Source organism: Larimichthys crocea, chromosome XX (genome assembly GCF_000972845.2).
Source record: "Larimichthys crocea isolate SSNF chromosome XX, L_crocea_2.0, whole genome shotgun sequence".
Lineage (NCBI taxonomy): Eukaryota > Metazoa > Chordata > Actinopteri > Sciaenidae > Larimichthys > Larimichthys crocea.
In genome coordinates this window covers 7302558-7327637 of record NC_040030.1, presented here as the reverse complement: position 1 = coordinate 7327637, position 25080 = coordinate 7302558, and the positions used below count along the sequence as shown (strand labels likewise).

The following is a 25080-nucleotide window of genomic DNA, read 5'->3' as shown; positions in this document are numbered from 1 at the left end:
TAAAAAATGTAGGCACACAGGTAGTAGGGAAGGAAAACTGAGAATAGAGTTGAAATAAATGTGACACATGGAGGTTTGCATTCTGATGAGTGTTGCCCGTGGAAGTCGTGTGGTTGTCAGTCTGCTCACCTCCTCTCCTCCTCTTCTTCCACCTCTCCCTCTTCTCCGTATGACCTCTGTCTTTGTTCTGGTAACCCCCCCCCTGCCCCCACCCCCCAAAACTCCTCGTGTTCGCTGTCCCCATAGTGCCACACAGTGGTTTGGAAGGGAGACACAGGGGCCCTCAGTGTCCCCTTTGGAACCACCGGGCCCCTTCTTGTTAGCGTTGCACCAAATTTCTTAACCCCACCTCTGTCCTCCTCCTGACCCCCGTCACACACACTGGTGTTCCCAGCATCCAATCTGCATTGTTCCCAGTACTCGTAGGGGTGGAGGAAGGGGAGCGTGCAGTAGTCACGATGAATTTTACACCTCCACCGACCCCCAACACCTTAGCCCCCCCACGCATGCCCTGTGTGTGTGTGTGCTGTGCGTTCACCACCCCCCCCACCCAAAAAACAAACAAAAAACAAAAAGAGGGCTTGACGGATTGTAGAGGAGGAACCAGTTTTATAACATTTGATGCTGTTCTCTTGGCTGTTTTCTAAACTAGGTGTCAATTCACAACAGGCTTCAGACGTACCAGCTCAGCAGCAGCACGGCTCGGAGTCCCGAGAGCGTGGCCCTTCTTAACCACCGGGGGGAGCTGCTTTTCCAGCAGGGTCCCCAGGGGCTAACCCAGGGGCCGGTGCCTCCACCTCAGCACCCGCAGCTGCAGTCAGCGGCAAGCACCCCTGCACACCACCTCCACCTTCAGCAGCACCACCAGCCCGCTGTCAGCATGGCTGATTTGCGTCCCGAGACACTCATCCAGTGTCAGCAGATCGTCAAGGTCATCATGCTCGACAACAGCGGCCACGGACGCATGGAGGCCTTCCTCAGCCAAACGCCCACACACCACCACTACCAGCACCACCACCATCACCACCACAGCCACCACCAGCTCAGTCAGTCAGCCATGTCAACCCCGGTCCGCACGCCGGATAGCTCCCATGGCAACGACGGCCACCAGCCCCCGCTGCCTCCTCCACCTCCGCCTTACAACCACCCGCACCAGTATATACCACCTGATCCCCGCCTCAGTCTACACCGGACCCCAAGCGGCTCTCGGAGCATGGTGTAAATAAATAAATTAGAATTTCTTTCCCTGAAACGATCACACTCCCCACACTCCCCCACCCCTTCTTTACCTATTTAAAAGTACATAATGTACATATATACATACAGATGAAAGAGCTATAATGAAAAAAAAAATGAAATCTCACTTATATGCATATATTTAAGGAAAAAAAAATAAAGTAAAAGAAAAATCAAGGTTTTAAAATAGATACGGAGGAATAAAGTGCATATATAAAGTTTTACTTGATTCCACACGTATTTTGAAATATTATGTAGTTTTAACAAATTTCTATAACTTTTTGTCAGTTTTAACTCTTGCTAGAGAAAACACAGATATTCAGTTTCTGGATGAATCCCTTGTAGTTCCTGTATTCACCAACAACAACAACAACAGAAATAAGTGAAATCCCTCAAACTTTTTTTTTTTTTTGGATTGTGACTGATGGATACACTCCAAGGACCTTCTTCGGCTTCTGTTTCGCTTTTATCATCCCCAAACCTCATGCCTACTGTGCTACTGTATGTGCACGTGCGTGCACATTTGACACTTTATGAAAAACGTGTGCCAAAATACATAACGCTTCCACTAAACACTGACTTCTTTGCACTTGACTGAACGCTAGGGCTAGAAGAAAAGAGAACAAAAAAAAGAAAAAGAGAAAAAAACAAAAACGACTCCTTCCTTTTGCTTTGAGAAAATAGTACTTTCACGCTTCTCCCTCAAGGAACACACACACACACACAAGAAAAAGAAATAAATAGCAAAACTGATATTTCATTTTAAAAAAACTCCCCATTTGCACTGTTGCTGATTTATTTATGTGATGGAGAGCCTTCTCTCTTCTTCTCAGCTCCCCTGGATAAAAAAGAAAAAACATCCTCCGATAAGCTGTGTTTGTCATCCGCTCCTCCGTTGTGTTGTGGCTCTCTATCATCAGAAAACACTCTCACTCAGTCGTCACTCTCCGTAGATCATCCTACAAGTGAAGGATAACAAAAGGCAACCAATCACGTGAATCGCTGCCATAACCAAAAAGTCAACCGAGGATGGTCCTGTTGATTGTTGTTTGTCTTCATATTTAATATCGTTAACACTTACCAGGAGTTCTTGCCACATTTATCTGTTTTTTTTTTTGTTTTTTTTCAGATTTAAAAAAAAATTGAGCTTCTGAAACTGCTCTGACTTTTCTAAAAACGATTCACATGTAATATATGTGCATCATATCTGTTGTTCATGAAATGCTTCTTCGCCTTTTCAGGAAATCACCACGAATTTCCACGAAGTTGCTTCTGCCACAACTGTTAAAAGTCAAGATCTGTGTTTATTTTAATTTGCGTAAAAATATTCCACCTTTTGTGTGTTTGGAGTCCACGGCACGACACATGCAGACACTGTCTCTTTATGTCGGCATAACACCCAGGTTAGGTTTTCAGCTCCTTGTGACTGTTTTCCCTTCTAACCTTTCAGTCTGACATTTTCAAAAAGGCAAAAACTACAGAGGCACACACACAGCTTATATTGCAAATGCTGGCATTAATGGTATTGTTTGTGCTGTTGGCTAAGCCTGCTTTAAATAAGAATGGGACAAAAAAGAATGCATTATCTGATCTCTTTCTCTTTCACCCCAAGCCGAGATTGTAAATACCACATTCAAGCGGTGTCGGAAAGGACAAGCAAGCTACCTTTGGCCCCCTTCAAAATGCTATTGCCCCGTCACACGTCCTTCATTCTGAAATAGGTCAGTGACTGCCCCAGTCTCAAGGTGTCCATCTTTTAAACATAAGCCCCACTAGGTACTGTGGAGATGGATGTTCGGTTAACTCTTCTCTCTTCTGACCCCCATCTGTCTGATTTGTTGATTTATAATCACAGAGTGACTGCAGGGAGGTCTCTGTCTCATCTTTCTGTCCTTTTACACTCACAATTTCAGCAGAACGAGTGAGGTTACAGAAAAAACTGTTGTTGGCAGAGTTGACGAGTGTGTGTGTGTGTGTGTGTGTGTGTGTGTGTGTGTGTGTGCGTGTGACCCACTCACGATAGCATCCTAACTTCCCCATAAATAAATCCAACCTCCCTTTTGTTATTATTTTGTAACACAATGTGAAGAATTTGCGTTTTAGAAAGGAACAAATTACAATGATTGAAATGTTTTTTACTGGTTATAAACACATTCTTGAAGGTTTTAGCATATGGCATCAAAGGCTCTTTACAATAATGGATGACGATTGTATGATTGCTCACTTATTTGTTTAAACCAACGTTCAGATATAACGTGATTCTTTTCTCATGCATGACATCGGTTTGGAGGCCTATTGAACTCTGATTCCCAGAAGTCTTGAATATGTTTGTGCATGACTGAATTTGCCTAGTTGGAGATGAAGATGACAGATTTATTTTTTTTGTTTTTATGTTATAAAAAGACATGTCGGGACTGACAAAAAAATAATCATTCATGACAGGAAGCACCCCTCCAAACAGAAAATAGGTTTGCAGTGGTAAATCTGTGGCCTCGATTTTGCCAAACGGTGGCCAGTTTTATTTCCCTGTCTTTCACTCCCCCATTGTTCGTGGTTGCACAGTTTTTTCCTACTTGACAATGTGTTTAAACATTTGGAGAGACAGACACGATATGTGTGCAATAAACATAATAAATACGAGGCACACTGAAAATCATGAGTTGATGTTTGAAAGGAAACCAATGTAGCATTATGGGAGTGCAGCATATGATATGGAAGCGCAGTAGCGGCTAACTTTCTTAAAGAAACTGAAAAAAGGGCTCTGCCATACCAGTGCACTGCTTCATGAATGACATATGGATCTTTTGTCTGGCTCTTCACACTGTGTCTGCTCATACTAGTTACTAAAAAATAAAAAGACAAAATATGAACATAAGACAGGTGGAAACTGAGTGTAACCGATATGAACCATCACCTCCCTCAGTTGGCTTTGAATCCCTCTCTACCTGTCTTTGCAGTATATCAACATGCTATTAAAGATGATTTGAGTCTATTCACCACAACGGTTTGCTTTGGTTCTTGGATTTAATAGCTTCGTTCTTCAAATGTTTGAAGCCACCATCGGTCTGGAGTTGCTGTGGAAGTATTGTTCATTTTGAAATATCACGTTACACAACATTGCGTTTCACCATGCATTACTCCACAGAGTTGACATTTTAATTTTACACCAGCAAGAAGAAGAAAAAACAGTACAAGTTTAAACCAAATAATCAATGTCGTTCCAAAAGTCATCTCACATAGACATAGCCTCTTGGTTAAATGATTAAAGCAGCAATAATTAATATGTCTTTTTGTCACAGTTATCACACAGCTCAGCTCTATGAACCGTTTTATTGTCCTTTAGCTTGTTGTTTTGTTTTTCAGCCCACAGCTCTAATGTTCTGGTAAATACATGTTCTTATCAGTGCTGTTTCCTGCATTGATTTCCATGAATAAATTAAAACAGAACGGCGCCAAACAGCCAGACAAAGTTAGCAACTAGCTGTTGATTTATGGGGAACAATTAGCGGCTAAAGAGGCAGATATTTCTCTCAGGAGCTCATGAGTACAACCAGAGCTAAAAGATGAGTGAATGTTGGAGTTTCATTTTTTAAAAACTGTTTATTATTGCAGCTTCAAAGGCTTTACTTATGGAGGTTTTCCCATGATGTGTGTTAAGTGATTGTACTGAATATCTCGCCACTTAATTTGATCTCACTTTATTATCAGAACATTCTTCTGAAATGTGTCCTGCGTCCCAAGACGTACACTGTTTCAGATAAATAACGAAACACAGCATTTAACCAAACAGCGTCAAATACTCCAGCATATATTACATCAGACATTTTGAATATGTGGCTGCAGTGCATGCATTTAAATCACTCCCTTGCTTAGTCCACACGGGAACACTGAGGCCTATTAAGGAGCCAAACTCTCATTTGGAGTTTTGCAATCTGTTCAGTCGAGCCAGTGGAAGTAAATTTACTGTTTGATAGCCAAAGCTGATATTCTTCAAATAAAATATGAGAGGGGTCAGACGTAATATTATCTGCCAGAATCAACATTCTTCTAATACAGTTCAAAAACTCACCCATTGGACCCAATGAAAAACCAAACACTACACGACTAGATGCTGCCAGATGCAGTCCATTTTATTTTTACTGACATGAAAACATGGAGTAAATTCAAGGCAAATCCTTCATACATCTTGTCGGACATTCCCCAAACGGTCAAAACAGAGCGTTTTATTGTACTTATCGTGATCCACAGTATGAAACAACTTACAAAAAACACGTAACACACAATCCTATTTACAGTTTTCTAATGTTTTAATCAAACAAGCTGCCATGTAGGCTAATACTTGAGATTATACAACATCATTTAAAACTCATCTCAAAGCTGGTGTTAATTGAGAAAGTCTATGGTGGCTAGTCTGTACAACTTTTGTCACTTCAATATATCATAGTCACAAATGTAGGTATGGATCAGCAAAGATAACAAATACAAGTGGAGGGCCCACACGTTTATTGCTGGACAAACATATCACACTGGTTGGTTGGTCGGTTCTTACCACAAGTAAATAATATTTGATGTATTGCAGTTTTACACTTAGAATCAAGTTTTACCAGATTTTTAAGATGCGTCTGTACAACAACGTTCACGACGTCTGTGGCTCATAAACAAAAACAGTGGTTTTGTTACAGAGTAGAGAAAATGTACAAGTAGGATAACGTACATTAATGGTATATATGTGGTATATTTACACAGGTTTGGTGCTGATCTATAGCATTCAATTTCAGCTCATTCTGTCACTCTGTGACCCTTCATCTTCTTCCTTTATTTGCCTGATCGTTTAATTTAAGATGGAGGAGAATATCGTTATTAAGTACTGTACACGACTCCGTCCGTCCAATTGTTAAATTTCAATGTCGACTGCAGCAAGTGGAGACATGCAGGGGAAAAAGGCAGTCATATTATTTCGACCTGAACAATCCTGGCTAGACAGGAGCATCGCCCACGCTCCCTGTGTGTGTAAATTCTTCATGCCCCGATGGCTTCTCATCCTGCTGGGCGGTTGTCATCTTCCGCCAACGCTGGTCAAGTAGAGAGAGTTACATCATCACAACAGTTCCAGACGCAGAAAGTTAGGTGGACCAAAATAATGTGTCAGATAAATAATGTGAAATATAAACAAAATATACTATTTTAGCTAGAATGACCATGTCTTTAATTGTCAATGTTTAAGATGAGGCATATCAGAGACACTGACATTTTAAAATGGTGTCTTACAGTCAACAGAAATCACAAACACAAACAAAATATTAAGTGTAACAAGCTGTGCTCACTTTCAAAACATACCCTCCTACCCCAAACTCTAATTCTGTTCCTTCCTGAATTAATATGAACAACTCCTGCCATCCTGCACCCTATCGCTCAACCAGTTCCACATAGTAGTAGCTTTACTCATGAACTGCAGGGAATAGACATTAAACCAGCGAGTCGTGAAGGAGGTTTGTACCTGTATGATGCTGCCCTCGGTGGTGCAGAACATGTAGATGACGTATCCTGGGACCAGTACCATGGAAGACAAAGCCATGAACCAGCCAGTCACTTGGCCCCACAGTGGGTACACATACTTCCCCAAAGTCAGAGGGGTCATCTCAATGGCACTGAAGGTGAACACCCCCTACAATAAACAATTATGTTATTTAGTCCATGTAACCTCTTGCCTGTTAACAAATAAAAAGCTACAGAATGGGATGGGCAAGTCATTTGTATGTTGGAAGATGTCTCAATTAAAACTGGACTAAATTCAGAAATATTAAGTATTAATGAGGACATAAATGTGTGTAATCTATCCAGTAGTCGACAAGATATTTCAGTCTAGACCAAACCGGTGGACTGACCAGTTTAAACCATTCACATTTCAATTAAATTTAGTTTAACAGCTAGATTTATTTTGACCTGGAAATCATCATGATACTTAATCCATACTAAGCTATATCAATGGATACTTATCCAATGATATAGCTTTATTTAAGAGAACACTTCCTTTATCACTACAGTATAGTGAACATAAAGACATTGCCATGATTTCCCATAGGGCCTAAAGTACAAATCACTAAAGAGGAAACCAAGTCAGCCATTTCATCAATTTTCTGCCTATCGGCACATGCCGTGGCTTGAAAGGTTCATAGATCTCTGTGAGGGAGAACGTAGGGGGAAGTACATGTTAGGGTTTGACTTAGACAAACATATATTATGGGGGTAAAATCAATAATCTTTTCCTGCGTACCAGGCAGATCAGCGGAGTGAAGAACATCCAGCATAGCTTCCACCAGCCACATGGCCTATAGCCGATCATGTCCTCGATGTTCTTATAAAACCTTTCAGCTCCTATTGCACAAAAAGAGAGAAGGCCAAAGAAGAAGTCTGTGTTAATGGGGAGATAATAGTTACGAACAAAGAACAAGTCCTTATGGGGTGAAAGAGAGGGAAGGCTGATTGGATGGAGGGTTTAATCACAGAAAATGGATCAGATAAATGTAATTTCCTGAAATCCACATGCTTGATTCATTAGACTTGGCATGATATAGTCCATTTCAGCTGTGGTCGAAGCGCACATGATATAAAAAACATTTCCTACCATAAAACCAGGATATGGAAATGGTTTCGAAGAAGACGAGGAAGAGAAGGCACATCCCACTGGCGGAGTAGTAATCAAACAGCTTGAACACGTACAGACCACCCTGGGGGATTTAAACAGACACACATATCTGCTTTAGAGGCTGAATATTAATACCTCTCTTCATTGGATGAAATATGGATGATAAATGTAGACCACAGGTTGTTGTGAGATTATTTTTCGCATTAAGTTTAATGCATAAGGGGGGCTGTGTTGGAGAAATGTGCACAGTTCAGACAGGTGATATAATGTGATGTACCTGTGTGATGTTGGAAAAGCCGATGATGAAGGAGATGAAGCAGACAATGAGAATGAAGAGCTTCTTCCTCTTCCTCAGATGGTGGGGATATTCATCCATTAGAGCTGTGATGAAACCTTCCACTGTGCAGAACTAATAGATGAGACATGAGGCAGAGTGTACTTTAGTTTGTTAACGAAAGAGTACAAAGAGAAATATTATGTTTTTTATACAGTGAATTGTTCAATGCAAAATGGTCCCAAAAAACAACCTCAAGCAGATTTGAGGAGCAGGCTACAGAGGTCTGGTGAACACTTCTTTCTAACTCCATACCCCAAGATTTTGGGGGAAGGCGACAGACATGGGTCAGTAAAAAGATCAAATAAATGTAATGTTTGTACCTGACTGTCCAGGCCCAGCATCATTAGCATGGAGAAGAAGAGGATGGCCCACAGAGAGGACATGGGCAGCTGGGTGACGGCCTGAGGATAAGCTAAAAACGCTAGACCTGGACCTAAATGTCACATGGAAGAGACATAGATGTACACATTTATATATCTAGAAAACATAAGAAACAGGACACAACCAGCACTATTTTCTTTGCTCTTTGCTTGGAATTTGTCGTTGCACTTGGTGAGTCAGCCTCCAACATTTGAAAACATTTCCAAGGTTCCGAATTCACTTAAATGTGCAGCGAAGGACAGAAAGCACATCAATTTGTCTGAGAAGGCTTGTTCCATATAAAGGTCAAATACAGAACCTGTCCCAAGTTTTAAGAACATTTCTCTGCTGTTTAGAAAGAAGGCCATTAAAGTAGGATGGAAGGAAATTGCTGTAAATACACATTTAAGATGTTATAACATGATTTCTCTTACCATCAAGATAGAAAAACACACAAACCTTGTCACCCATTAAATACAGTGATTCAATACTTTTATTCTGGAAAACATTTGGGGTTTGTTTAAAGTTATAAACCCTGTTTTTTGTTATTTTTTGTTACTGATTGTCTATATTTTCTAGTAATTGCTATTTAGTGCATTTGCATTTTGTAATTACTTCTCAATATAGCTGTTGTTGCTGCATTGTTAGTGGCAGAGTCCGCCATTGCTGCACTGAATTGATTTACAGGAAACAAGAACCCACCAGTAAACACATGTTGTATATACTGATGTGCAGCTGAAATGTTTAATTGATTGGCAATTTACATATTTTGATTTCATGGTTCCAGCTCCACAAGATCTTTGCAATCAGCTTTTCCTTTTAATAATTTATACAGTACATTTATGTTTAATCATTTCTAAGGTTTTGCACTATTGGTTGGGCAAAACAAGCAGAATGAAGGTGTCACTTGGGGACTGGATAATTGTGACAGCATTTCTCAGTATTTTCTATTTTCTTTTATTTTTACAAACCAAACAACAGATTAATTGATATTAATCCATAATGAGAACATTCATTAAGTGCATTCCTATATTAAATGGTTACACGTTGCTCCATCTCAACCAACTACAACATTTAAATCATGCTATTTAATGCAATACTTTTACTTTGAATACTTTAAGTACATATTCATGATTATACTTACATATTTACATTTTTCAATGCAGGACTTGTAACACAGTGTTTTACAGTGTGCTATTAGTACTTTAAAGGATCTGAGTACATCACTGTATATCATAAAATAAGAAGATAAATATACTATAACATCTTCAAATGCATTCCTAATTGGAAGATACACAGAGCACCAAGGCGAAGATTTTAAGTCATTTTAGTACTGCACCTGATGCTGCTAATTCCTGGACAGGTTTCTTAGTGATATGGGACATGAAGCCGACAATGGAGAAGATTACAAAGCCAGCAAACATACTGGTGCAGGAGTTGATGCAGCACACTATGATGGAGTCCCTGAAGAAAAAAGAAAAACAATGAACAATCAGGATGAAAGAAGAGAAAGGCATCACCTATCAGAGAGGATGTGCACAGCTTGTTCCTACTTGTATACATCATTGTTGTAAGTGTTGTAGCTCCCCAGGGCGATGAGCGAGCCCAGGCCCAGTCCATAGGAAAAAAAGATTTGAGTAGCTGCATCCAACCACACCTGTCAGACAACAGCATGAGTCCATATTTATGTATGTTAGTCTACAAACATTGTGATTGGATGTGTGCAAACTGTTCACCTCAGACTGGATGAGCTTATTGAAGTCTGGAGTAATATAGAAGAGGATGCCATCTATGGCTCCAGGCAGAGTGACCCCACGGAAGAAGAGGATGAACAGCATGAAGTAGGGATAGGTGGCTGAGAAATACACCACCTAAGAGAAAGAGGGAGAGAAAACAACTTCTTTTTCGTACTCAAATTAACATACATTTCTATTCTGTCAAATCCAAAAACACATTTGTACAGAAGTCTGCATAAAAATGGGGTTGGGATTTTTATTCCAAGTTAATCACAACTCAAAGCCATTTCTCTTAAATAAATAAATGTCAAAAAGAGATGCAAACGGCCTTGTTGCCACAGTACACAGAATAAAAAATGTCCCAGCTACTAAAGTATTTCCATGGCTTCCATTTGCCAGAAGATCTTGCTGGAGGACATAGCCAGCAATTCAGAAGCATAATCATTATGCTTAATTGGTAATGTCCATCAAGGCCAGAGCCTTGGGGGAATTCATTTTTCTCACACACATTAAAATCCAATTATCCCTGGCAGTGAATGTGTAAATGTGTTTCAGCTCACATACATCGCTTCGACTTGCTGTAATTTAAAAACCCCAGGCAGTGGAGAAAATCTTTTTTTTTGTATTCTTTTTTAAAACTCTTTTCCTATCACCTCCAAATCTTCCAGCACTTTGAGATTGAATAATAACTTTTATTCGTCCACCTGAGTGAAATGATGGAGAGAGAGATGGGATACGGACAGCAAAATGACAGATGTAAACAAGGAATAAATACATACTAAGACATATCTATATCTAATAAACAATATTTGAATATAAGAGGGATCGGAATCAAATGATAAAGACAATTTAAAAGTCAGTCAGCTAACAGGTAAGCATATTGGCTTAAATGTAATCAATAAGTCATATATACAATTAGAATGGACAAGTTTAATGCACCATCAGACATCAAACAATTGAAAGAGAGTAAAACTCTGGTATCAAGAAATACTAATGAGCAAAAACAATGGCCAAGTAGGAAAATTGCATTGGCATTAATGACGTCCTTAAAACACAAAGGACTAATTAGTCCTCACACCAGTGCAACCTCACACATATAAATGATTTAACATCTCTAAAATGTGTAAATATCACCATCACTTGGTTTCCCCTAAAGTGAGATGTACTATTTTGAGATCAGTGGATACATTTTTCTAATTCTGGGACAGATCAATAGGCTGAGAAATGATAAATAATATCCACCTCATGTCAATGTGCTTTGTGATTAATGAACACACACAGGCAATCAAGGAGGAGGAGGTGATTAAATGATCCAATAATCAATCACACATATCTGGTCATGCCTGACATTTCCTGGCCCTAAATGATAAAACAAACCAATTATAGAAGATTAGTTCTTGTACTCTAGTGCCAGCGTGGTCTAATGGATTAATGGACCAAAGGTATGACACATAAACCTTTATTAACTACTGATCATGGAAACGAGACAAGAATCATGTATGTCTGACTAGAGCCTGCACAACATGCGCATATTGACAATTATACCATGATGATGTTTAGTAAGTAACCACCTAAATCAGTCTGTTGATAATATTTGCTAATTATCACTAAACACAAAGTACATTTAAGGCTGTTGGAGTTCTCATTATTTATTTCATCATAAATCAAGTATTAGACAAATAAAAATGTGTTGCAATTCATCCTGAGGAGGACATTAATATCTGCACGAAAAATTCATGGCAGTCCATCCAATTGTCATCCAGACATGTCACTAAAAAACAGAAATGCAGGTGGTGCACATGTATGTCTGGCAATCTGTTGATTATTTGTTAAAATATTTCAGTCTGGTTCTCTGAATCAGTTTTTCTCTTTAATCGGCCAACAACAACAACAACATCCGGAGCCGTTCTGTGACTTATCATTTTTGCATGATTAAGGTTCAAATATGCAAAACAGAGAGAAGGATTCTCAGATAAAGCAGACTGTTAGATGTAGCAGAAGCAGTCTGCGGGCCAAGAAAAAACAGAATGGGGGAATAAACAAGTACAGAGTCTGACCTTCCCCGTCCATTCCACTCCTTTCCAGATTGAGAAATATACGAGGACCCAAGCCAGAGCCAGAGTGCCCACTAAGGGCCAGCGAAGCTGTCCCGGCTCCTCCAGACCACTAGACAGCTGGTGCATGTTACGCCTACATAAACACACATCCACACTGAATTCAGACACAGATAAGCACAAATAGCTTCCAAAAATAGTTTCAATGCTTACTCACACATTCTTGTACACACACTGGCAGGAACATATCTTGCTGACTTACTCCCAGAACTCGGTGACAGCGCTGGTCAGGTTGGTGGTGTCTGTCAGACTGTAGTTGGAAAAACATTTCTCTGTGTTCCAGGGGTTATCACAGCTTTGCCAAGGCAGCTCCTACCCAGAAAAAAATAAACAAAAATATGCTGCAATATTTCCAAGTTTTTGCATTCTATATTTTGGCACAAAGCAATGTTATATATATCAGATGTAGCATTTAAATAAACACACAAACCAACAACATCAACATCACCAGAACATATTTTTCGGCTTTCTCTCACTGAAAACATTAACTGATGTAAACACAACAATGAACAATATATTTTTTTTTTTTCTCCTTGCTTCTCAATCCTCCATTTTTCCCCACTACAAGAGCCTCGAGCACAATGCCTGCAAAGTCTTTAAATTTCTTCCACCAGGCTTCTTTGAGCTGGCCAGTCACGCAGAGCTTTACAAAAGCCCAGACAGAGAAATAAAAGCACTGTAGAGGTGGTAAACAAGGCCCAAATATTATTTTTTTTCTCTGTGTGCATGAGGTGGTGAAGACATAGCTGGAAGTAACGGTGTATGAAATCTGAATTTTGATTATACCTAACATCCATTTTCTAAAATTGCTACTCCAGAAATACTGCTTAGTGCACCTTCAATTTAACCACTTAAAGCAACATTATGCTTTAAGTTTTCTACCGTTAAATAAATACATTTTGATGCTACACTGACTATTTCAGTCATTTTAGTGAAACCGGATCATATTTTGGGGGGAAAATTGAGATGCTTGAACCAAGTTTTTGATGTTTTTACCTGAAAAATGAAACAATAAATCCTCAAAATTGTTGCAGCTTGATTTCCTGATAATAATTTCCTCTCCTTCAAATATTAAGCTTTTAGTTTAGCTTTGCTCCCTACAGATTAATTATGTAACATACCGAACCAAAGGAGTTGAATAAGTAGTAGAGGGCCCAGGCAATGATGATGATATAGTAGATGTTGAGCCAGAAGGACAGAACCACAGAAGCTAAACCAACACCTGAGGAAGGCACAGGCACAGACAACAGCATTGTACAGTACAATACTTGATAGTTTGGCAAACAGTAAAATGTAATATAATATGCAAGGAGCAAAATGGCAGACAGAGTAAATATTAGTTATTCATCATGTTCTAATCTTCATCATCTCGACCATTGTTATTTAGCTTTTTCTTGTTGTTTGCTTGCCCTTGGCTTTGAGTATCAGTTGGCACAGCAGCACACTCACTATCACCATTGCCATCTGTGCTGGCAGGAGATAAAATATGTCTCTCTCTAGCTCTTTGAGCTTAGAGGCAGAGGTATAATTGCCACCAAACAAGCTCTGGCTTCTTAAAGCCAGATGAGAAACGCTGTCATGAAACTATTTTCAATTTGTTTTTGTCTTTTCTGTTTCTGCACCTCTTTGGTAGTGTTGTATCCTTGCTATTTGCAATATTTATTTCAAGTCAGTAACAACCTGATTTCAAGTGAAACAAAAAACTGTGTGGAAAAAGAGTGCTAATAAATAAAATGTCTGCTTTTTCATATCCGCAACAGAGGATCATGTGAGTAGGTAAAATTATATATGTAAGGTTAAATGATGAATGACCCATATCTACCTTTCATCATAGGCATGAGCTTCCACACCCCCAGGCCTCCCACTGAGGTGAACTGTCCTAGAGATGTCTCCAGGAGGAAGAGAGGCATCCCAGCAAACACCAGGGTCAGAAAGTATGGGATCAGAAAGGCCCCTAAAGAGATCACAGATAAACAAAACATGTTTGGTAAGATGATTTAGGTAGTAATTCAATGGATTTTATGTTTGAAAACCTCCCAATTCCCAATCAGCAGTCTTCGAATATATGTAATTCAAACATTTTCATAAGCAATACAATCAAATACGTCAAAATAATATCCAAAATGCATTTTAATGTAGTGATGTGACTTAGATTGACAGCTCAAAATATAATGTAGGGATTGTATAAAACCTAATTATTCGATTTAAAGAAATGAAGTTTATTTTTATTCATTTTAGACTGAAAAAGAAATAAAATATTTCTGTAATATTACGCTAAGAATGACATTTTCCCCTCTAGTTTGTTACAGCACAGCCCCTCTCTAAAGAGCTATTTTATTATTATCATTTTATCTGAAAAAGAAAATGCAGGAGACATCTTCCAGAGAACACACAGAAAGTTTCTGTAAATGGACCTTATTCTCATAAAATGTATTCTTAAAGGGCAACTTCAGCTGTTCCCTTATTAGTTTTGTTAATAAAGCTTCCGAGAAGGGAATAATTTGGTGCACTGGAGGGGCTGAAAAGGACAATTTAGCGTTTGTGAGACTAGGAAAAGGTTAGCTTTAGAGGTAGTAAAGTCAAAGCGGCAGCAAGACATTTATAGGCTTGTCTGAGAGTGAGGCCAGACTACAGATGTTTGGAGGAAGAAAAGTGAAACTCTAAAGGGACTAAGATGGAGTTAGAGTCTTACTTAGAAAAGCTGCATACAAATTAAGATAGGGACAGGTTAACCTCTACATATGCCCCCCATTGGGCCTATAGACCATCCAATGGATGTTATAGCTCCCATTCTGAAAGAAGTGCTTTGAGTTAAGAGGTTTTATATAGATCAGGAGGCAATTCTAACAGTGTTAGGGAAGACAGCAGATACTGGATGGCATTAAAAGTGTAGAGACATCAGGCCTTCCAAAAAAACTCAAACTGTGATTCCTGCCATGATTGTTGTGAGTTCCTACTAATCAGTTTAACCGAGAGGTTTTGAATGTGTAAAAGCAAGACGCTGTCGGAGCCTAGCAGTATGGAGGACTGTGCCAACAGTCTCAGGGAGGAAGTGGAACCCAAAGGAGGACCTGAGGGGGGGGTTTGGACACCTTCATGAAGCAAAGCAACAGTAGTTGGCATGAGGATGGTTGTAGAGGAGATTCACAGGCAAGAAGATGCTGCTAGATATTTGTGCCAAAATTGGGAAACTGTAGAAGATTGTTTGGTCATAAGGTGGCTCCAGCAACATGCTAGTTAGCTTGGCAGGGTAGTTATTTCAACAGGTTGTTTGGTTCATTTGGTAGCTTAAAAGAGAATACACTATGGCTTGCCAAGATGCGGTAGTTGAGGTGGATTATTTGACTTGACGACGCTGCCAGTGACAGAATCTACTTGGTTAGGATGCTGTTAGCTGGTGATATTGTAGACAATATAACCTGCTACAGAGGGGTTGTGTTAAGTGTGTAGGCGCAAGTAAAGTGCGCGGGTGGGTGGGTGGGTTCTGGAAAGCTGAAACCACAACAGAAGGCACAGTCGAGCCTTCTGTTGTGGGCCCAACTTACTTGTTGCCCACCTGTCAATCCTGTTGGATGGACAAGTGAGTAGGCCATGGTAATTACATGAACTGAACTAACTTGAAACTGTTTGTAGGTCTTTTGGTTCCTTCAGTCTTGTGATAGGACTTACCTCCCCCATTCTTGCCACACAGGTAAGGGAACCTCCAGACATTTCCTAAGCCAATGGCGTATCCCACACAAGACAGTAGGAAATCAAACTTTCCCTTCCAGCTTCCCCTGTCGGGTAACTCTTCTTTTTTCTTCTTTTCATCTGCGGGTGCCACAGGATCCAGATCCTCAAAGGGAACTGCTTGTTTGACCTCTGTTGGGGAGTTTAGGTCCACTGTACTCTGCCCAGTCTTCCCCATGGTGGGACCACTACAGACCAATGGGGTCAGGAAGTCACTTGGTCCTCACAACCTGTTATGATGACGAATTAAAGTCTCTGTTCCTATCCGGCTGAGTCTTTCACCCTGAGTCTGGTTCTTGATTCTACAGTTTCAGGACAATGTGAAGACACTGAATGTTCAGAGAATCTGTAGACAGAACAAGAATACAAGATGTTTTTAGAGGTGGTACGACAAATATCTATAGGCAGTGTTTGACAGTGTTGTAGTGGAGTGGAATAGACTACGACTCAAATTACAATTTGATGATGTTACATTTTATGGTCTTTTACAGCCTTTTTATTAACTTCAGCAACTATATAGCTCCCAAAACTAAAGCCAACAGCTAACATAAATCAGTGAGAAAATAAAAACCTAGAGTTCCTTCACAGACAAATGTGAATCAGGAAGACTGATGACGGTGGATCACATAGGGTATGTTTTCTGGTTCAAAGGGTGATAATAGTATCACAGGGGTCAGAGTTCAGGTTGACCTGTTGGCTAGGGAGACTTTTGCAGAACCATTAGCCAGCATAATAAAACTGTATAATATAATATAGGCCAGTATAATATCTGGATGGTCCATGACTAAGAAAGTGTTGGACTTGACAAGCAATGATATTTCCCATTTAGTATTGGGTGCAACCAACACATTTTTGTATTATTGATTAATCTGCCATTTTTTAAAATATTTATTGATCAGTCAATTAACCTATGACATGTCCGAAAACAGTGAAGAAATACAAATTATAACTTCTAAGAGCCCAATTTGACACTTCAAACTATATTATTTTGTCCAACCAAAATACGAAACAGAGAAAAGCAGAAAATACTAACTATTAATGAATCAAGTAATTGACTAATTAAATATCTTTTCATCTCCAAATGCTTCCAGTATGATACTGGAATAATATCATGGAGATGGGTAAAACAGCTTTTGCTGAGCACACTCATATTGTCTTTCCCACATGTTGAAAAAGATATATTATAATAAATCATGGAGGCATAATAATTACACACAAGAAAGGTTATCATCTGATTAATAGCAACAGAAGAAGCGTCATTGGTCTGATATGAGCAGGCAGGTGCCACAATCCGGGTCATCCTTGAGAACACCGCACCGTGCATCTTAATCACTACTGACACACCCCCTACCTCACCTTTTTTTCCAGTCCACCACAGTCAAAATCACGGTGAGTCATCACAATAGCAAAAGATGGGAAAAGGTGAGGAAAAACCTTGATGAAAATACCACAGAGGTTTTACTATGTGGTATAAAGGTTGCTCACACTGAGGAATATAAATGTATAAGTATGTATACTTCTACTGTTAAATCAAATGGTACATTTTTATTAAGAATTATTACGCCTTTGATTATCTGTGAAATACTCCATGAACTCATGTCTGGATGATATCACATGGTCAGGATGTTAACTGAGAGGAAGTTGTTCATAATTAGCAAATATTGATTGCCCCAGATCCCTCCATGTCATCATTAATGGCCTTTTGCTGTAACAAGAACAAAAAATACTCTCTGCTCAGCCCTGATATTATTTTAGGGGACATTTCACTGCTTATTTCTACATGATGAGAAGCTTTGAAACGGCAGGATCACGCTGAGTTGTCTCATTGTGTTATTCTCCTGCATACTTAATCATCAACCATGTTACACTGATTCTTAAAAAAGCCTGCTGCACTTCATTATCTGTTCTGATTCATTGTGCTCACTGCAGTCAATGTATTCAAATGTATATTCATGTTCAAAAGCGACACCTTTGCATAATTTAATCAATCATTTATGCCTACTGGCCTTTGATGTTCAATGAAAATAAGTATTACCAAAGCGCACTGCACAGATGATTTTCATTTTAAAATAGAAAAGTAGTGCAATGTAATGAAAGAAGTCAGAATGATAAGTTTAAAACTGTGATGTTCAGTATAATCAGTATCAAACATGTTCTCCCCTGCTGTAAAGTGAATTAAGTTCCACACAGTGTAAAAAGCAATCAACTTCAATTGGGCGCCATACTGTGCTATGATGAAAAATGTACTTTCAAATTGTTGTCTAGGTGAGCATCTGCTTCAAAAACACATCAATAATATTAATACTAATACTAATGCAGAACACATCAGAGATTCTCTTTGAAGATGTCATCCATTTAAATTCAGAGTAGAACATGCTGTTTATGACAGTGGAAACTTCAGATGCCTTTTTTATTTTGCTGTTTGCAGCCAGAAAAGTCTTGTTAACAATCACAGCAAATGTTATTAACAAAGAATTTCAATCAGTTAGTAAGTCAGATTGTTAATATATTTATTTTCATGGTCCATTTAACTTAAACTTTATTATCTTTGTTGTAGACAAATTATACTGTCACTGACCGAATACATCATAACTTAATGACAGGTTTAAAGTACAGAAAGAAAGGAGGACAGGGAATGAGGTGAATCCTACCTGAGAGATTGTCCAAGTCCTTTGTCAGATCATCAGCTTCAGTTCTCTACACCTGCACCACAAAACCCCTGAAACTTCAACTTAACATCCGAAGAAAAAATGATCATCTTTGAGTCAACTGTGAAAAGCTTCAAGCCTAGCTTCAAGCTCCAGGCCCAAATGAAGCCAAAACGTATCTGCTGCCCGAAAAGCCGTTTTTGATTTTGCAGCTCTTTCCTGTATACTGTATTTTGAAGGACCTGTGGCTGTTCCTGTAGAGGGTATCGAGTGTTTGATAATAAAGTTCGACCTGTGCTTCTGCTTTGATTACTGCTCAGCTCTGACTAGTGAGGCCCCGAGGCCATGGGGGATATGTCAATTGCCCAACTCTGGTAGGGAACTTTAGCGCAAGCAGTACTGTGTGTTTGTGCTTGGTGCGTATGTGTTTGTTGCGATAGACGAGGTCAGCTCTTGCCAGCACCGTTACCATGGTATTTCCCAACAGAGAAGGGCCGGATCAGTGAAAGAGCTCGTGGAGTTTTGGAAAATGAAATGAGGGACGACTGCTGGCAAGGGCCCTGGAAATGTATGACCACAAATGCGGTCATGCAAGTATCAGATTCAGCACATAAAGTGACCTAATATTCATCTTCAGTGTCCCCACTCTAATGACAGGGAGGAAATGTAGGGCAGGCTTAAGTGTATGAGTGCAAAAGAAGTTTTATATCTCTTCAAACTTTAAATTCAATCGATATTTATGTGATATGCAGTTACCCATGCCATATGCCCTCAATCTTTGGCAATGCTCCATCTTGGCCTCCATCTTCAGACATATAGTAACCCTTTAGGTTCTATAAACAGCTGCCAAATGGACCATTGTGCCCAGCATGTAATGCAGGTCAGTACACATATACAGATACAGAGACGGAAAATTTAAAGACTGAGGTCGAGAAAGCAATGCGCCACTTTATTATATCTAAACTGCCATGTTATACCTTTGAGAAGGCCACTTCAGTAACTTCATTTCAATAAGCTCCAGCTCTGTCTGTAAGTCATGGGTGCCAAATAGTGCTGGTGCCTCTAAGGGATATCCAAGCAAGACTCTGACTTACTTATTAACTTCTCGGATCACTGAATTTCCCCAAGATTAAGTCTACTGTATAGTATATATTAAACTATTGCTCTTAAGACACAAGTGCAGTTGTTGCACTCATAATGTTCACAGTGACATTGGGTATATTGTCTTTTTTAATTACTCTAGTGACAGTAAAACAATGTATTCATTAATATTAACAGGATTAGATATGAGGCATGAACCCCTCTTGTTTCTCCTGGCAGGTGGCCTCCTAATGTTAATATCTGCTCCAGATATTTTATCACCAGCCAATTAGAAAGACTAATGAACATCCCCACAATGGCCCTGGCAGCACTGTAACCAATGCCCATTGGTGTCTTGGTGGGTGGGGACAGTCGGTTGATACTGGGTTTCAAAAGTGAGAGATTAAATGATATTAGAAGCTTAATTACACCCGTAGCGAGCCGCTTCTATCAAAAACATATTTAGTGCAATCTCTGGTGAGGTTTATTGTCCATGCGGACTCCAAACGATGAATGCTGGTTAAATTGGAGTTGTCAAAGCTGGTTTTCATCAATCTGTTTACAGCGTCGCCCCGATCAATGCAGCCTAATTATGATTCCAGAGTGTCCCCGGGCAAGAATAATAGGGAGCGATTATGTAGGTGACAGAGGCAGACAGAGAGAATGAATGTCATGAAGAAAAAGTTAAGTTTGTCAGAGTTTTGAGAATTATGTCAGAATTTGATAACAGAGAATGAAGAAACATGCACAGAGATAGAAATAAGGAGAGACATGGAAAGCAGATGTGGTGGTAAAGAAGTGAGAAGCTAAACTTTCTCACAGATTATCATACTTTGTCCAAAGTCCTGTTTAACAGCATTTAGTTCTTGCAGTAATGCTTGTTGGATTTCCAAAACAAGCTCAGAATTTGGTCTCCCGCAGGTTTCTTAATATTGAGCAGTTAAGGCACCAAGACCAAATACAAATGTAGTGTGAAATAGAAAAGCTACAGGAGGAGAAACAAACCCATGTTTCATTACCTGATTCACTCTTGTGACCACTTTGTTCTGTATTTTAAACACTTTTGGACATTTCATTTATTGCATATAAACTCCTGTTGCTCCGTTTGTGAGGTGTGGCGTGGTTTTGTTTAGGCCATTGTTAAATCCAACGTGACGTCTTTACTCTGGAACAGTGGCTTAACTTGGTACGGATACATCTGAGATTTGCTGAGTCTGCATGCCCAGATATAAACTTCAGCAGCGCAGTCATTTGTATGCAAGAGCTCTGCTTCTGTCACTGCGTAATGAGTGCCTGTAGCAACATCCAAACAATTCCACAAAAAGCAGATCAATGGCTCATATAGCACAGGCAAAATAAATCATGTGTGCATGCTTTGAAAATGTTAAATTCTATAAATTCTCAATATTTCTTTGGATCAGTGTTTATATATAATACTGTAAGTTCATGTGGGAAAGGCCTCTGCAGCTACCCTGTTACTAGTGAGGAGGACTTCATTTTGCTCATCACATTAGCTTCAGAGCTGCTCTGTATTACGATAATATGATAAATGACGCAGCAAATCCAGATGTTGTTTTGTTGCAGAAAAGCAAAACAGTCAGCAAATCCTGGAAGCCACTTAAACAGCTGAGTAATGCCTCGTACACTCACACATGACAAACTTAATAAATCATCTTTGCATTGTTTAAAAATATTTTTTTAACCAACCAACCATTGACCCTCCACCACTGTTGGATGGATTGCCATGAAATTTGTACAGACATTGTCCTCAACATTTACTGGATGGATTCAAAATTTTGTACTGAAATGGTCGTACATCCTAATAACTTTGGTGATCCCTGACTTTTACTTTAGTGTCACTAACAGGCTGAAATGTCCAGTAAATCTTAGTTTACGACCAGATATTTGCAAAACTAATGACGTTGCCATCATTCTCACCTGGACATTGTGTAATTATCAGCATGTAAGAAACGATGGCCATGAAAAAACACAAAACGGCATATCTAGAGCCAGTGTTTGGTTTGTTCGTTCAGGACTACTGAAGAAAAGGTCCCTTATAAGGTAACAAAAACATAACAATTCTTATTTTTATTTGATTATTTGCACTAATGAAAACATACTGGACCTTTAAAGACAGTTTCATAGAGCCGCCAGCATCGCTACTTGCCTTGTTCATAGAGTAATAAAGCCTCAATTAAACTGGTCCGCAATAAGACAGTCTAAGGACTAAAACTCTTGCAGTCACTGCAATATTTTGGTGACCGTAACATCCACGTTGTAATATTTTTAACCACTAAAACTTTTATTCAGAGTCAATATATCATAAAAGTGGTAGATTTGTATTCTATTCAAATAACTATTTCTCAATAACAGAAATGGGCCACTGTTTAGAAAAAGAAGAGGCCTCCTTGTGAGCTGACTTTAATTCACAGCACGTGTTGTGGTCTGTGAATCAATGCGGGGGTTATTATAAAGCAAGGAACACCCAGAGGCAATTGGCATGCATAGATAGGAGGCTAATATTACCAACGTTTTCCTCTAGTAATGCAGCAGGACGATGGATGCCGCATACATTTCCACAGGTTAAGGACAAACGTGGGGTGAGGCACACATCAGAGGGAGTATGATTGTGTTAATGAGAGGGAATAAAGTGAAAAGATGAAAGATGACGAGGGAGGCAGGGGCAGAAAATCACTGAAAAGATTGAGGGGGGGAAAAAGGTGTAGATATGAGTTGGGAGGCAGAATGAAAAGATAGTGAGATAAAATGGGAAAAGTTGATATGTCGCAATTGTGCCTGGGTAGATAAGAGAAATGAGATGAAAAGATACATAGAAACCGGAAAAAAAATGACTGCAAGACACCGAGGAAGATTGTTCCATCGCTGGAGATAGAAAGAAAAACAGAGAGGGAGAACATCAGATAAAAGAAGTGACAGAGGGCACTGAAACGTCTTCATTCCGGATACACGAATCCAGGAGAGTTTCAATGGCATCACTGCAGAGTGTGCGATTCCTCCCTCGAGATCCATCAACCACCTCATTCTCCATTTCATTCTGGTCTCCTTCCATTACCTCCGAGTCATGTTTTATCGCTGCGACTGTCTCAAACCCTTGTGACCTTGTTATAAGCAAAGTCATTGTCCTTAATATGTCCCACAACAAATTACAACAAGGCACGGTCAATATAAAAGCCCTAAAGAAGCAATCAAGCAGTTTGGAACAATCTGTTACCGTGATGCATTCAGTGTTACCTTCATCTTCAACTGAACGATAAGTTTAGACTTCTTTTTCACCTCTTGTCCCGTGACAACCGTATCTGAAACAATCAAAACCTTCATAACGTTAGACATAAAGTGTGTTTGGATGGATTGGAAACAAAGAATTTGAGACATTAAAACGCGAGTTTAACATCTCAGAGTATTTATTAAAGCAAAATGCAACCAAGTGCAACACACTGGGCAAATACAAGGTATATGAAGCATTGGTGCTCAAACAAGTCACATGTAATGGCATCCAATTAGCTATAGAGACAAAACTGTAAACATGTTCATTTCTGCTGTGAAATTGGACATTTTAACACGGGCGGCTTATGAAGCTTCCCGTGACAGCACCCACTTGTCAATCAAAGCAGCCTCTCTCCTAATTATGCATAGCTTTAAACCTCATTATCTGAAATTGTGAATGCATTTATCATGAACAATGATCTATTGAGAGCATTACAAACAGTCTTGTTTCAGGATGACGTTTCTAGACAGCCCTTAAGGAACTTCAGTTTTTGGCATTTCTCCATTGGCTTCACTTCACAGCCACACTTGGTATACACCAACAATAAACCTACCATGATGTCTCGAGTCACTGTTTTCGAGCAAGAAAAAATGGCGCCCTCCCTGGTTATACACGTAGTAATAAAAAAAGAAATTGAGAATAGCGTAATTTTTTTACATAAAGCTTAATACAATTAATCGCGCTTTCTCCTGCTGGCCGCTAGAAAGAATGCAGCTTCCCTTCACAGACCTTGAAGCGAAATATACTGTCGTGGAATATACCATATGTTGAACATTTAATTTCCTTTAATCAGATTGCATACTGTATATATAATTAAATGGCCTGGTTAAGACATCAATAATTCCCTGACAAGATAATTACCATTCAGCCTCATGCTAGTAATGATGATAATATCACACAGCTTGTGGAGAATCCATCATCCGATCATGATTTGATGTGATATAATACGTCCTTACACAAAAGAACATACAAAGAGTATGTACAGTATAGCTGAGACAGGGCCTCATACTGTAAGACACAGATACAGTGCATATATGTGATATACCACTTAAAAATAAGTATGTTTTCACATTTTTCCCCACATTTTTTCCCCGATAACGTGATATCCCTAAGTGGATTTTGTTTTGTTTGTTTTTTAACTTAAGACTCATTTTTTATCATTTTGCACTTATCATTTGCAAATATAGGATTGAATATTTGGCATAATAAATACACTCATGCTGCATCAAACACCAGACAGAATGATTAGTCTTGATACTAATGCAATAAATTAAATTATGAGTCCAAAATCTTAATTTGTGATGATTTCATAAAATGCATTTGCGATCTCTGCCGTCAGATGCTTTTTGGAAAGGGGCCCAGACTCAGGTCAGTGCTTCTTTAAGAGGAGACATTAACACTAAAACTAACACACTCTACTGTTGCAGTACTGTCAGCACTAAAAATAGTTCAGTGACCAAGACTGTTGCTTCTGGGAATCATGTGATCAAATAATTTTGGTTAAATACAATTTTAAAAAGTGTGTTTTTTGGTTGCAATAATAAATGCAGACTGGAAGGCTTTTCTGGGCGACATGCCCTGAAGCAATTTGCTCGGCTGGATTAATTTAGGTGAATGTCTCCTGTTTTTGTCTGCGCTTTCTTTTCTTTCTACTATCAGCACTGGAGGTATTGTCACAACCCGACTTAGGGCTGGACAAAGAGACAGTACATGGGTTGTAACTATGTTTTTTTATGTTTATGTTTTTTTATTCTTAAATAAAAGTAAAAAATTGATTTACAGCAGAGTAAATTAAACCAAACTGAGAGAGAAAGAGAGAGAGAGAGAGACTGTAACCAGCTTACACGGTGAATCTAGGGGAGTCAAACCTGATCCACCCTACAAGCTCCTGCAGGAAGAGGGAAACCT

The 25080-nt window shown here is 39.3% G+C and overlaps 3 protein-coding genes across 5 annotated transcripts in view; 1 reads left to right on the top strand and 2 right to left on the bottom strand.

Annotated features, from left to right (window-relative positions):
• The window catches only part of iqsec3a (IQ motif and Sec7 domain ArfGEF 3a), a 94739-nt gene extending 92781 nt beyond the window's left edge, over positions 1–1958 (top strand). For 2 of the 3 annotated variants that reach the window (XM_019273482.2, XM_019273484.2), the window contains one exon: positions 653–1958. In XM_019273482.2, the coding sequence (XP_019129027.2) occupies positions 653–1222 (570 nt within the window). In that variant the 3' untranslated portion in view covers positions 1223–1958. The remainder of the gene's footprint in view (positions 1–652) is intronic. The other variant, XM_019273483.2, reaches the window with a different exon arrangement.
• The window catches only part of LOC104928802 (E3 ubiquitin-protein ligase TRIM38), an 899066-nt gene that overhangs the window by 731476 nt on the left and 142510 nt on the right, over positions 1–25080 (bottom strand). The window lies entirely within an intron of this gene.
• slc6a1l (solute carrier family 6 member 1, like) lies at positions 4859–19092 on the bottom strand. The gene is made up of 15 exons (XM_019273485.2): positions 18810–19092; positions 16099–16504; positions 14252–14383; positions 13551–13651; positions 12632–12741; positions 12373–12505; positions 10316–10450; positions 10133–10236; positions 9919–10043; positions 8540–8652; positions 8160–8291; positions 7862–7964; positions 7511–7611; positions 6734–6901; positions 4859–6308 (listed from the first exon to the last, which is right to left on the bottom strand). Exons 2-15 carry the CDS (start codon positions 16334–16336, stop codon positions 6213–6215), a joined length of 1791 nt encoding a protein of 596 aa, XP_019129030.1. The 5' UTR covers positions 16337–16504; positions 18810–19092; the 3' UTR covers positions 4859–6212.

Bases quoted from the DNA above. Each gene is read 5' to 3' on its own strand.
- slc6a1l (XM_019273485.2), bottom strand. From the start codon at position 16,336: ATGGGGAAGACTGGGCAGAGTACAGTGGACCTAAACTCCCCAACAGAG. The intron at 10,451-12,372 runs GTCAGACTCTGT...TCTTTCTCTTAG, and splicing joins GAGTGGAATGGACGGGGAAG to GTGGTGTATTTCTCAGCCAC. The intron at 8,653-9,918 runs GTGCAGTACTAA...TGTGACATTTAG, and splicing joins CCAGGAATTAGCAGCATCAG to GTCCAGGTCTAGCGTTTTTA.